At 48.9% G+C, this 14798-nt stretch overlaps 1 protein-coding gene across 1 annotated transcript in view; it reads left to right on the top strand.

Annotated features, from left to right (window-relative positions):
- NOL6 (nucleolar protein 6) overlaps positions 1-14798 on the top strand; it is a 67428-nt gene that overhangs the window by 35544 nt on the left and 17086 nt on the right. Inside the window, exons 19-22 of the mRNA XM_081213297.1 lie at positions 262-425; positions 1865-2017; positions 3255-3352; positions 13034-13158. Coding sequence (XP_081069423.1) covers positions 262-425; positions 1865-2017; positions 3255-3352; positions 13034-13158 — 540 coding nt within the window. The remainder of the gene's footprint in view (positions 1-261; positions 426-1864; positions 2018-3254; positions 3353-13033; positions 13159-14798) is intronic.

Raw genomic sequence — 14798 nt, 5'->3', positions numbered from 1 at the left:
GGAGAAGGCCAGGAATGGCTGCTAGCCGTGATGGCTGGTCCCTGCCCTCCACGGTCAGAGGCGTCAATGCTTCAGAATCCTGGTTGTTGGAAACAGCCAGATGGGAAGGGAGCTCCTGTGTTCGAATCCTGCTCCCTGTTTTCCCACAGGCATCAGCTTTGCCCCTGTGAGACCAGGATGCTGGGCTAATGAGCCATTGGCCTGTTCCAGCAGGCTCTTAAGAAGCAAGTAATTTCTCCTCCTGTTCCTCCTCTTTCTCAGGACGGCTATGTCTTCCGCCTCCAAGTGGCTTACCACCGAGAGCCCCAAATCCTGAAGGAGGTGGTCACTCCCACAGGCATGCTGAAACACGAGGTCACGGAAGAATCCGTGCAGCTGGAAGTGGAGACCCTGCACCTGCCGTTCTTGACCAGCTCACTTCACGGGTAAGCGGAGAGAGGTCTCCCCTTCTGAGAATGATGCCTGCGAGACACAATGGCCGTGGTGTTCCCCTGAATCCCAGTTGATGGGAATCACAAGGGCAGAGAACATTGCTTGTGCACTGCGGTCCTTCTTGTGGGCTTACAACAACAACAACAAATATAATAATAATACAGTGGTACCTCTGGATGCGGATGGGATCCGTTCCGGAGCCCCGTTCGCATCCTGAAGTGAACGCAAGCCACGTCTGCGTGCGTGGTTCACGATTTGCCACTTCTGTGCATGCGCGTGATGTCATTTTGAGCGTCTGCACATGCACGAGCGGCGAAACCGAGAAGTAACCCGTTTCGTTACTTCCGGGGTCGCTGCAGAACGCAACCTGAAAACGCTCAACCTGAAGCTATTTCAACCCGAGATATGACTAATAATAAATAATGCCACCCATCTGTCTTGGGAAACAATGGAGGAATGTGCCTTTGGGGGTGAAGTCGAACTATTGGGAGATGCAGAGCCTGCTGTGGCTGTAGAGACCGATGTGGGAGAGACATGTTTTGTTGCAGCTGGGGAAGATGAAGGCGTCCAGCTGTCCATAGCATTTCTTCTCTCTGTGCTCCTCCCAGCACAGAGTCATCCCTCCTCTGGTCAATGCTGCTATTATTATTATTATTATTATTATTACTACTTATTACTTTTACCAGCCCTCTTTAGGGAAGCTTTTAATGTTTAACAGACTACTGTACAGTGGTACCTCGGGTTACATACGCTTCAGGTTACAGACTCTGCTAATCCAGAAATAGTACCTTGGGTTAAGAACTTTGCTTCAAGATGAGAACAGAAATCGCACGGCGGCAGCAGGAGGCCCCATTAGCTAAAGTGGTGCTTCAGGTTAAGAACAGTTTCAGGTTAAGAACGGACCTCTGGAACGAATTAAGTATGTAACCAGAGGTACCACTGTATTTTAATACTTTGTTGGAAGCCACCCAGGATGGTTGGGGAAACCCAGCCAGATGGGCAGGGTATAAATAATAAATTATTATTATCATATTACTACCCTGCCCATCTGGCCAGGCCTCCCCAGCCATTCTAGGTGGCTCCCAACAGAATATGAAAAACACAATAAAATGCAAACATTAAAAACTTCCCTAAACAGGGCTGCTTTCAGATGTCTTCCTAAAGTCAGGTAGTTGTATATTTCCTTGACATCTGGTGGGAGGGCGTTCCACAGGGCGGGTGCCACTACCGAGAAGGCCCTCTGCTATGGATGCACGACTTAACTTTCTGTCTCCACTGCGGTCGTCTGCGAGGGATTCTCACCCGGCAAAGCTGATGTCACCAGTCATCATAATAATAGCTATTTTGGTTTGCTTTCCGTTGCCTTCAGATTACGGTGACGTTGCCGGCAGACTTGGCAGCAGGTCTCAAAATGTTTGCTTCCTCCCTACAGCCTCCAGCAGCAACATTCTGCTTTCAGCGGCTGCTGCCGTATCGCCAAGCGCTGGATCAGCGCTCAACTGCTGAGCGACAGCGTCTCTGAGGAATGCGTGGACTTACTGGTGGCCTCCCTCTTCCTGTCCCCAGCACCCTTCACTGTGCCCAGGTAAGGGCCCAGCCAGCGTGACATCTGCTTCACAACTTCCTGAGTCTGTTATGTTCCTTTTTTAATTGCTCCTTGGCCAGGTTTCTACATCCCTTCCATGAATAGGAGCAGTCTACCTGGGAGTGCTGGGGGCAGCACTACCTTGCATTTTTGGTGTTCCCAAAATACGAACCTACCCTGAATGTGCTCCTTGCTGGATCAGACCCCACAGCACTGTTTATCCTGAAAGGATAAGGTCCCGGGCCCTAAGGAAGTCAGACTATCCTCCACCAGGGCCAGGGCCTTTTCAGTGATGGCTCCGACCTGGTGGAATGCTCTGTCCCATGAGACTAGGGCCCTTCAGGATTTAACCTCCTGAAGGGAAGGAAACTGCTGAAAAAGTTTGCTGACCCCTGGTCTAAACCACGGAGCCTCTTGATCAGAAGGTCGGTGGTTCGAATCCCTGCAACAGGGTGAGCTCCCATTGCTCTGTCCCAGCTCCTGCCAACCTAGCAGTTCGAAAGCACACCAGTGCAAGTAGATAAATAGGTACTGCTGCAATGGGAAGGTAAATGGCATTTCCATGCACTCTGGTTTCCGTCACGGTGTCCCATTGTGCCAGAAGCAGTTTAGTCCTGCTGGCCGCATGACTCGGAAAGCTGTCTGTGGACAAACACCAGCTTCCTCGGCCTGAAAGTGAGATGAGCGCCGCAACCCCAGAGTCACCTTTGACTGGACTTAACCATCCAGGGGTCCTTTACCTTTTTAAAAAAGCCTTTGAAGTCAGTTTTGTTTCAACAAACCTTCCCAGTTAGGTGAACAGACCTCCTTTGCCTGGGCTGTTCGTTTCGTGTTCTTTTTAAACATCTGCTGTTGGAGTTTCTTTTAAAATTATTTGAGCTCTTTAGAAGATTATGTCTTTCAGCTGGCTTGAGACCTGTACAGTGGTACCTCCGGATGCGAACGGGGTCCGTTCTGGAGCACCGTTCGCACCCTGAGTAGAACGCAAACCGCGCCTGCGGGTTGCGTTTCGCCGCTTCCACACATGCGTGTGATGTCATTTTGAGTGTCTGCGCATGCGTGAGCAGTGAAACCCGGAAGTAACTCGTTCTGTTACTTCCGGGTCGCCACGGAGCGTAACCTGAAAACGCTCAACCTGAAGCATATTTAACCTGAGGTATGACCGTATGTGAAATTAATATAATACACAATACAGCTAGAATAATGCTCGCCTTTCGTGACTCTTCTCTCCCCGCAGCTCCCCGCAAGTGGGATTCCTTCGGTTCCTTTTCCTGCTCACCACTTTTGACTGGAAGAACAGCCCCCTCATCGTCAACCTGAATGCTGAGCTGAACGGTGAGAGAGGTGGAGGGAGGGACAGTAGAAACAGAGAGAGCCTGCAGGATCAGGCCCGTGGTCCCTGTTTCCAGCACCGTTCTCACAGTGGCTGATGAGATGCCGGTGAGAAACCTGCAACAGGATCTGAGCACAAGAGCCAAAACTCTCCTTCAGTGGTTTCTAGCACCTGGGATTAATAGAATCAGAGAATCGTATTAATAAATAATAATAATAATAAATCTTTAATTATATCCCACCCTTCCCGGTTCAAAAACCGGGCTCAGGGCGGCTAACAACAAATTTAAAACACTTAATTATAAAACAGCATAAAATACAGTATAAAAACGTGAATGACAATAAAATTCAAAAATCAATTAGATAGTCACCAGGGCTAGCTGGCTGAATTGGTCCTACTTGGGCCAGTGAGGAGACCAGGGGAGAATTAGCTGTGGGGTCTCAGGGCGGGTGATCTTCATAAAAGGGGAGTGGGAGGGAAGAGAAGGGAAATAAAAGATCAGGCTGAATTCCAATTAAAGGCCAGGTGGAATAACTCTGTCTTACAGGCTCGACGAAAGGAGGTTAAATCCTGCAGGGCCCCTGGTCTCATGGGACAGAGATTTCCACCAGGTCGAGCCATTACTAAGAAGGCCCTGGCCCTGGTGGAGGATAGTCTGACTTTCTTGGGGCCCGGGACCTCTAAACTATGGTTATTCATGGACCTTAAGGTCCTCTGCGGGGCAGACCAGGAGAGGCGGTCCCGTAGATACGAGGGTCCTGTAGATACTTGTAGAGTTGGAAGGAACCGGGGGTGGGTGGGTAATCTAGTCCAACCCCCTGCAATGCAAGAATATTTTTGCCCAGTGTGAGTCTCGAATGCACGACCCTGAGATTAAGAGTCTCATGCTCTACTGACTGAGCTGTTCCACCATATTTTAAAATTAACAGGATGAACAACTACAGTGGTGCCCCGCAAGACGAACGCCTCGCAAGATGAAAAACCCGCTAGGGTTTTCCGTTTTTGTGTTGCTTCGCTAGACGAACTTCCCTATGGGCTTGCTTCGCAAGACGAAAAAGTCTTGCGAGTCTTGCCATTTTTTTCCGCTCCCCCCTTTCTCTAAGCCGCTAAGCTGCTAATAGCCTTTTAGCCGCTAAGCCGCTAAGCCTTTAATAGCCGCTAAACCGCTAATAGCGCTAATCCGCTAAGCCGCTAATAGGGTTGCTTCGCAAGACGAAAAAACCGCTAGACGAAGAGACTCGCGGAACGGATTATTTTCGTCTGACCCTGAGGGTCATCAAGTTCAGAAGCATCTTTTCCTCTGACTGGAGGCAGAACTGAGGAGCCACTGATAGCCTCTCTTCCTCCATGAATTTGTCTGTCCTTTCAAGCCGTCCAAGTTGGTGGCCTCCTGTGGAAGTGAGTTCCATAGTTTAAGTGCTGTGCACCATATTTTTCGCTCCATAAGACGCCCCTTTTCCCTCCTAAAAAGGAAGGGAAAATGTGTGCGCGTCTTATGGAGCGAATGCAGGGGGGAGGCAGGCAGGAAAAGCCCCCAAGAGCCGCACACAAGCTCCGCACGGCTCTTGCAGGCTTTTCCCCAGGAGGGAGAAGGGACAGACGCTGCCAGTCAGTCCCTTCTCGTAGAAAAGCTCGCAGGAGCTGTGCACTCCTTAAAGGGTGTGCGGCTCCTGCGGGCTTTTCTACAAGGTGGGGGAATTCCCCCACCTCCCGCAAAAGCACACAAAAGCTAGGGCTGGGGGTGAAATAATATTTTTTTTCTTGATTTCCCCCTCTAAAAACTAGGTGCGCCTTATGGTCAGGTGCGCCTTATGGAGTGAAAAATACGGTACTTCCTTTTATATTGGAATCTCCCAACTTCCAGCTTCACTGAGTCTTCCTTTCCTTAGGGAAGCCTCTTTGCTGAGCAGTCTCTGAGGTTTCCTTGCCATAGGGCTCGTCTTGGAAGAATTAAGAGGCCAAACCTTCCTTGTTAGGATTAGTACGATGATTTCCTGGTTTCCTTTCGCCTTCCTTCCAAGGAGGGCTTAGCAACCTGATCCCCGCAGTGAAGCCAGGTGCTTTTGCAATTGCAATCCAGCTTGCCAAACCTCCCTGCTCCTTTTGTTGCAAAGAACATTCGACTTTGCTGTGTTAACATCGCCCAGAGCGTGCTAAATCGCTCTTTTCTTCTCGTTGTTTGGAACATGAGAAATCACTTGGCCGGGCCCTGCATTCCATCTCCTGCCAGTACCCCAGAGAGATGCCACTGGGACAGGGGTCTGCAACCCGCGGCTCCAGAGCCTCATGTGGCTCTTTTACACCTTTGCCGCGGCTCCGGGGCGGATACTAGCGAGGGGAGGAGGCGCATTGTGCACCCCGACACTCCCCACTGTGGCGGGCGCTGTACTGGCTGTGACGTCGCATGGGGGCGGTACGTGCATTAGTCACGCACCATCCCGACGTCACCTTCCCGCCCGCTGTCAGATCGCGGCTCCGGAGATATATTTGTTTTAAATGTTGCAATGGTTTTGCGGCTCCCAGGTTTTTTTTCTTCGGAAAAGGGTCCAAGTGGCTCTTTTTATCTTAAAGGTTGCAGACCCCTGCTCTGGGAGGTTGCAGGCAGAGCAGGAAAGGAGTTGCTCTCATTGTTGTTGGCCCCAGCACCTTCTATTCAGAGGTATACTTCCCTTATATATGGAGGCTTCATTTTCTTGTTGCGGTAATGGCAGCAGATAGACCTCCTCGTTGAATTTACCTTGGCTTTTCCCCTTCATATATATTTTTTTTAAGGGAGGATCTTGGAGTCCAGCAAGACATGGGTTGAATTTCTCGTGGCTTTTTAAAGAGATGTCTGATTTGGCCACAGTGATACATGCCTTAATTGCTTCCTATTTGGATTACAAGAACATGCTCTTCCTGGGCTGCTGCCTTTAAAAAGTGCTACGAAACATCAGCAGACCCAAATTGCTGCAGCCAGACTATTGACTGGGGCTGGTTATAGGGAGCAGGCGACTTCCTTGTTACAACCGTTCCCGTAGCTTGTTGTTGTTTAGTTGTGTCCGACTCTTCATGACCCCCTGGACCAGAGCACGCCAAGCACTCCTATCTTCCACTGCCTCCCACAGCTTGGTCAAACTCATGCTGGTAGCTTCAAGAACACTGCCCAACCATCTCATCCTCTGTCGTCCCCTTCTCCTTGTGCCCTCCATCTTTCCCAACATCAGGGTCTTTTCCAGGGAGTCTTCTCTTCTCACGAGGTGGCCAAAGTACTGGAGCCTCAGCTTCAGGATCTGTCCTTCCAGAGAGCACTCAGGGCTGATTTCCTTCAGAATGGAGAGACTGGATCTTCTTGCAGTCCATGGGACTCTCAAGAGTCTCCTCCAGCACCAGAATTCAAAAGCATCCATTCTTTGGCGATCAGCCTTCTTTATGGTCCTTTATGCTCTCACTTCCATACATCACTACTGGGAAAATACCATTCCAGTAGCTACCGATATGTTTTTGGCTCCTCATTCATCTGCAAATCGGTTCCTGTAAGACCTGCCACCCCCTTCTGGTCTCTTCTGGCTAATTTAAATGCTGGGGAAACCTTGGCAAAGACACTGGTCAATTTAGACAGTTTCCCCATTCCTTGCAAAAATAAGATAGTCAGTCTTGGCTTTCTACCGAGTTCTTTGCAAAGACATTTCCATCCTTAGTATTTTACCTTTCCCACCACCTGCTTCTGTCCACACACAGCTCACGAAACCAGTTAGTTCCCTCATTTAGAAGTCTTGTCTAGATAAGCTTGGTTTGCACCTAGTACCTATTCTAGATCATCATTTTTTTCTAAATGACATTAGTGAATGTCAACAGTGCAGAAACTGGGAGGGGGAGACCAGGCTGTCCACTGATTCAAAGGTCTAGTTGAAGGAGGTACAGTGGTACCTCGGGTTACATATGCTTCATGTTACATACGCTTCAGGTTACAGACTCTGCTAACCCAGAAATAGTGCTTCAGGTTAAGAACTTTGCTTCAGGATGAGAACAGAAATTGTGCTCTAGTGGCACGGCGGCACAGGAGGCCCCATTAGCTAAAGTGGTGCTTCAGGTTAAGAACTGTTTCAGGTTAAGAACGGACCTCCGGAATGAATTAAGTACTTAACCTGAGGTACCATTGCATAATTCTCTGTCTGCTGACCCAAACCACCTCCTTATTCCAAGGCAAAAATTATTCTTCCAACCCCATGGAGTTGAGACAACTTATATCATTTACGTACTGTGCGGTTCTGCAATAGGCATTCTGTTTGCTTGCCGAGTTTGAAAAGCAGCACATGCGTCGAAGCTCGTAAGCGTCTCGAGAGTGAGTGCCTGTTATCTATAATATTTGGATCATTCAGCCTTGTGGAAACACAGATGGCTCATTAATGATATGGGAAGCAGTTCTGAGCTTTGATGTGCCATATGTCATAAAGCCTCGCTTAAGACTGTCTCCACCAGAATTAAAGCTTTCCCATGACTGGTGCTGCCTTCTCCCACTTAATCTCCGCTGCACATATAAAACACTCTCAGCATGCTTTTGGCAAGAGGGTCGAATGAAAACGCTGACATGTGGGAGATTTGTGAGGTCATCCCCAGATTTTGGACGCAGGAACGCTAAGCAATAAGCCAGATAACAGGGCTCTCCTCTGCCAGTGCTGCCTTCCATGGGCACATTCCCCAAAGAACTGAAAATTTTAGCATGCGGACAGTAGACAATACCTTGCTTTACTGCCTAGCCACGGAAAACTGGGGGTCTGTTTGCTCTCGTTACAATACGATAATCTTTATTGTCATTGTCCCATACAGAACAACGAAATTGAAAAATCTACATAAGACATTCAAAAACCAACAAGCCTGCTATCCCAGCTATCCCAACCTGGTTAGCCCCCTAAAAACTCTGATACCCCATTTTTAAATACAATATACTCCTGCAAAGACTACCTTAAAGGTAAAGGGACCCCCTGACCATTAGGTCCAGTCGTGACAGACTCTGGGGTTGCGGTGCTCATCTCGCTTTATTGGCCGAGGGAGCCGGCGTACAACTTCCGGGTCATGTGGCGAACCAGAGCAGCGCATGGAAACGCCGTTTACCTTCCCGCCAGAGCGGTACCTATTTACTAGCACTTTGACGTGCTTTTGAACTTCTAGGTTGGCAGGAGCAGGGACCGAACAACGGGAACTCACCCCGTCACGGGGATTCGAACCGCCAACCTTCTGATCGGCAAGTCCTAGGCTCTGTGGTTTAACCCACAGCGCCACCCGCGTCCCTAAAGACTACCTTACACTGTGTTTAAAACCAAAATCACATTTGGATAGAAACTGTTTATCCGGCGGCTAGTCCTAGTCTTTATAACCCTGTACCTTCTTCCAGAAGGCAGAAGCTGAAAGAGATCATTTCCGGGGTGCGCACTGTCCTGCGCTATCTCTGCAGCTTTCATATGGTACCTGGAAGCGTAGATTTGATCCAAGGTGGGAAGAGTGCACCCAATTATTCTCTCCACAGTCTTTACAACCCTGGACAGCATTGTTTTTTTCCCTGGCCGTGCAGCTCCCAAACCACACACTCAGACTTAAGAACATAATAAGGGCCTGCAGGAACAGGCCAATGGCCATCTAGTCCAGCATCCTTGATCCCACAGGGGCCAGTCGGATGCCTGTGGGAAACTCGCAAGCAGGATTAAAGCACAAGAGGAACTTTCCCCTGATGTGACTTCCAGCAACAGGCACAGTGGTACCTTGATTCTCGAAACTTAATCCGTTCTGGAAGTCCGTTCCAAAACCAAAGCATTCCAAAACCAAGGCATGCTTTCCCATAGAAAGCAATGCAAAATGGATTAATCTGTTCCAGATATTTTAAAACAACCCCTAAAACAGCTATTTAACAAGTTACCTCTACAGTGGTGCCCCGCAAGACGAATGCCTCGCAAGACGAAAAACTCCCTAGACGAAAGGGTTTTTCGGTTTTGCGTTGCTTCGCTAGACGAATTTCCCTATGGGCTTGCTTTGCAAGACGAAAACGTCCTGCGCTTTTTTCTTAAAGCTGCTTGAAGAGGCGCAGTTGCGACGGACCGTGCTTCACAAGACGATAAACATCGCAAGACGAAAAGACGCGCGGAACGAATTATTTTCGTCTTGCGAGGCACCACTGTATTGTTGTTCTGTTAATGGTTCTCTTGGCTTTGCAGCTTTTATCCGTTTCCGCAGTCACACAATCAATCAATAGCTGAACTGGGTTCCACACAGTCACAAAAACAAAAAATTCAATAAAAATGCAAAATTAATAGCAAAAGCAGACAGACCTCAGCGTAGCACTCAGAACGGAAGCGTTGCACTCAAAACGGAGCATGTTTGGCTTCTGAAGAAAGTTCACAAGCTGGAACACTTACTTCTGGGTTTGCAGCGATCGGGTTCCAAGTTGTTCAAGAACTAAGGCGGGGTCAGCAAACTTTTTCAGCAGGGGGCCAGTCCATTGTCCCTCAGACCTTGTGGGTACTGGCTGTTCGCAGATTAGTTGCGCTGTAGAGAGCTTGTGCTGCAGAGACCACACATTACAAGGGACGCAAAATAACCTTTTGCTAGGTTTTAATAACAAAAACAAAAACTCATTTTACATTAATTATAATATATCAATAAGCATGATCCAACCACCAGGTACTGAGAGAGCTAGGTGCTGCTCTTTATATACTATACCCAACAGCTTAATTATCACACCTTAACAGCACCTGCTATACTGCTTCACAGCTGTAAAACTAGGTCACGTTATTTGCTCTAGCCCTTAAAGACATACACGTCTTGTGGAACAATAATGAACCTTCAGATTTAAAGAGACCATTCATCGGTGGGGGGCCGGACTATATTTTTTTTTGGGGGGGGATGAATGAATTCCTATGCCCCACAAATAGCTCAGAGATGCATTTTAAATAAAAGCACGCATTCTACTCATGTAAAAACACCAGGCAGGCCCCACAAATAACCCAGACGTGCATTTTAAATAAAAGGACAAGTTCTACTCATGTAAAAAACATTCTGATTCCCAGACCGTCCGTGGGCCAGATTGAGAAGGCCATAGGGCCGGATCCTGCCCCCAGGCCTTAGTTTGCTACCCATGGACTAAGCTGTTCGAAAACCAAGGTACCACTGTATTCAGAAATATTGCTGCCTCTGGCTGTGCCTGTTTTGACTTGACTGCAAGAACGGAGCGTGTCCCCAGTTTTAACCCGAAATAAATGAATGTTCCCAACCAATATAGAAGGACAGAATATTTCTATGGCTAATGAACAGTGTGGTCAAATGAACAATACTGGGCTCAGAAAGCGGCTTCAGCTTCCATTGCCCGCCCCAACCTTTTCCAACCCCTTATTCAGCATGAAGTCTCAGACAATCCACTCTCTGCCTCTCCAGCAGCGTAGATCTACTCCTGTAATCCACCGCCATGCAGCCTAATCGAGGGGCAGCTAGATGATGGGAAGAGAGTTGGTTTATTTTTTATCGTGGCGTTTGGAGGAAAGTCTCTCTCTGCCTTGTGTGTGGATCAGAGGCTCAGGAAGCAGCATCACTGCCTTTTTTCAGATTTGCAGATCCTGAGGCAGACAGGAGCAAAGGTTATCTCGTTCACCTCCTGACTCAGAGAAAGGAGTGTCTCCTCCCAGTGCTCCAGAGCCTGACCTCTGCATGCATGAAACCAGAAGCCCGGGCACCATTTTGCTAAAGAGGCCTGCAGTCCAAATATTTCCTCGTGAAAGAACTCGACAAGATTAATCCTCGCTTTTCTAGGAACTTGTAATTGCCTGCCTTAAAGGACCATTAAAGTGTAGCACAGCAGGAACACCCCCCCACCTTATCTTGGTGCAGTACATTGTTGTTGTTTAGTCGTTTAGTCGTGTCCGATTCTTCGTGACCCCCTGGACCAGAGCACGCCAGGCACTCCTGTCTTCCACTGCCTCCCGCAGTTTGGTCAAACTCATGCTGGTAGCCGAGAACATGTCCCACCATCTCGTCCTCTGTCATCCCCTTCTCCTTGTGCCCTCCATCTTTCCCAACATCAGGGTCTTTTCCAGGGAGTCTTCTCTTTTCATGAGGTGGCCAAAGTATTGGAGCCTCAGCTTCAGGATCTGTCCTGCCAGTGAGCACTCAGGGCTGATTTCCTTCAGAATGGAGAGGTTTGATCTTCTTGCCTTCCATGGGACTCTCCAGAGTCTCCTCCAGCACCAGAATTCAAAAGCATCCATTCTTCGGCGACCAGCCTTCTTTATGGTCCAGCTCTCACTTCCATACATCACTACTGGGAAAACCAGAGATTAACTATACGGACCTTTGTTGGCAAAGTGATGTCTCTGCCTGCCTTAAAGGGCCATTAAAGTGTAGCACAGCTCTCCTTATCTTGGTGCAGAGCATAGCATTCTGAAAAAAAAAGCTTTCCTTTTTTTTTATAAAAAAAAAAATATCTATGTGGCAGGTTTCTAGCTCTCATGGCTGTGAAGATGTGTTTTCAAAGTGTGTGTGTGCAATAGGCAGCGAGGTGTCCAACTCAGATTTCTAGACCTTGGGTTGGAGTGGGGCTCAGTGCTCAGTTTTTCTCATGCCTGGAAAAATCTGGATAAAGAATTCTGGTATGCCGATGTGATCTATTTGCACCTTTGATGCAGATTGCAGAATTCATCCTGTTCTCCAAAACTTCTCTCCATTTTTTTTTATAAAAACTGCTTCATCTCCAAGATGAAAAGATCCTGGGTTGGCTGGTGCTGGGGCTCTGTAGCTTTCTTATTTCTTCATATTAATTTTATTAAAAGTTTTCAGCATACAGTCATACCTCGGGTTGAATATGCTTCATGTTGAGCGCGTTCGAGTTGTGCTCCGCGGCAACCTGGAAGTAACGGAGCACGTTACTTCTGGGTTTTGCCGCATGCGCAGATGCTCAAAATGACGTCATGCGCAGAAGCAGCGAAAAGCAACGCGTGCGCATATGCGCCATTGCTGGTTACGTTTGCTTCTGGATGCGTACAGGGCTCCGGAACGGATCCCGTTCGCATCCCGAGGTACCACTGTATAATGCAGTAAAAACCAAATAGAAATACGACCAAAAAAATCAGAAAAAGGAAGAAAAAGATATAAAAGCAAAGAAATACAACCACAACCACAACAAATCTATCCATCTATCGTCCTCTATCTCTGCTATATCTTAACCCTCAATCCGCATACCGAGAAGTGAATCTTCACAGCTCTCAGTCGGTGTCCATATTGTCGGTGTGCATATATTTCGCCTTTACATCCTCCACCATGGGTACAAGGCTTCCCAACCTGGTGCCCTCGAGGTGCAGCGCCACCCTATGTGGTATATGTGACTGTAAAATTTTAATCTGAAAAGCCAAATAAATACATTAATAAAAATAAATAAATAATCGTGATCTGGGAACACGAGGAACTGCCTAGTTTAGAATCTAGCCCTGTGATGTCTACACTGGTGGGCAGCTGCAGCTTCCCTAGGCAGGGGACATGCCTGACCAGCCCTACCTGAAGATGGCTGTGATTGAACCGGAGTCTTCCAGTGAGATGGTCCTTCTTTTCTCTTGTCTCTTGCATCGAGTGTTGTAACAGGAGGGCGCCAGAGAAACTTTGTCCGCTCCCCCCCCCCCCGTTGCAGCGACTTCTGCTGTCTGACGCCAGGATGTTTTTGCATCCAGATGCAGATTACGTGGAGATCAGGAACCATTTTGTGGCCGCCCGGCCGCGCCTCCCCGTCATGTTCATCGCCACCCCCAGGGACCGCCGGGACTCGGCGTGGACCAAGGAGAAACCTTCTGCGCAGGTGAGCCCAGCTGCAGCCTTCATCCCCTGGTTGGGCAGGTCAAACCTTTACTTCTCGGCCTCTTCCGATCTGTCCTCTCTCATTGAAGCCTTTTCAACACTGCTAAAATTGAACACAGCAAAGGATGTTTGAGGTGGCAGTGCGTGGGTTCTCCCCAGTGCTTTTTATCTGGGGGGGCTGCAGGGGCATGCATACTGTCAGGGGTTCAGGAGCAGAGGCAAGGGCAAGGGAGGAAACAGAGAGCGAGGGGGAGGAGGCAGAAGAAAAGATGAGTGATGACGACGACCCGAGATCTCCGAGTCTTTCCAGTGAATCGGAAGATTCACAGAAAGGAGCACCAGTGGCCAGGGCAAGGGGGGAGCCTAGGGGGGCACCCCAGGAAGATAGAGCCAGAGGGGACTCAGAGGAGAGCAGTTGGAAATCGGGACCAGCGTCACCGCCAGAGAGCAGGGAAGAGGAAGGGAGCCAGGGATTAAGCGCTGGCGGCTCACAACAGGGGGGAGGGCATGAGTCAGGAGTGGCCACACCTCCATCGGGGAGCGAAGAAACGGTCAGACGGAAAGTGGAAGGTTGGGCGCGCGCGCCAAGTTCAAATGCACAGGAAAGTGACGCAGTAGGCAGCCCTGAAAGAGAGCCAGGTCCTAAAGCCCGGCGCAAGGAGACAGGGGGGTCCGGGGGGTCGGCGTCAGAAGAATCCAGGAAGGAAGAGACCCCGGGGGGCAGAGGGACCCAGAGGAGAACAGTCAGGCGGAAAAGGTGGAGCAGGGCTAGGATATTAAGTTGGTGCACAAGGGGCGGAGACTCAGACGGAGCTTCGCCGATCTAGCTAGTAGACGTAGAGTTGCACGCAGCAGCTTGAGAATGGAAACTGTAACTCAATAAAGACTTTTACTTAATGATCGCTGGCTAGCGTGATCCTCTGTGAGCTAGGATCTTCAAGCAACTCTGACACATACGCTTAAACATTTTGTGAACCTAAGTTTGGCCTCAAACTCAGAGTGGGCAATATGAGTAAGAAAATGAGAGAAGCCCTAAACATTTTTTTTTAGAAAAAAAGCACTGGTTCTCCCCTCCCTCATCTTTTTTTTTATATACAGTGGTACCTCGGGTTACATACGCTTCAGGTTACGTACGCTTCAGGTTACAGACTCCGCTAACCCAGAAATAGTACCCCGGGTTAAGAACTTTGCTTCAGGATGAGAACAGAAATCGCTCTCCAGTGGCGTGGCAGCAGCAGGAGGCCCCATTAGCTAAAGTGGTGCTTCAGGTTAAGAACAGTTTCAGGTTAAGAACGGACCTCTGGAACGAATTAAGTACTTAACCCGAGGTACCACTGCATACCGTATTTTTCACTCCATAAGACGCACCAGACCATAAGGTGCACCTAGTTTTGGGAGGAGGAAAACAAGAAAAAAAATATTCTGAATCCCAGAAACCAGAACAGCAAGAGGGAACTGGCTTCTGGGACAGCCTCTGGCTGTTCTGGCTTCTGGGATAGCTGCGCCAAGCCTCCTCAGGGCAGCGGGATGAAGGCTTCCCCTGCCCGAAGAGGCTGCGTGTGGCAGAAGCCAGGAGAGGCGCTTCGCTGAAGGGGCACTGCGCAGTTCTCCCTCTCTGCGCAGCGCCATTTGCTCCATAAG

This window comes from Podarcis bocagei (genome assembly GCF_964188305.1).
Source record: "Podarcis bocagei genome assembly, chromosome: 11".
NCBI classification, from domain to species: domain Eukaryota; kingdom Metazoa; phylum Chordata; class Lepidosauria; order Squamata; family Lacertidae; genus Podarcis; species Podarcis bocagei.
This window is presented reverse-complemented; position numbering and strand designations above follow the sequence as displayed.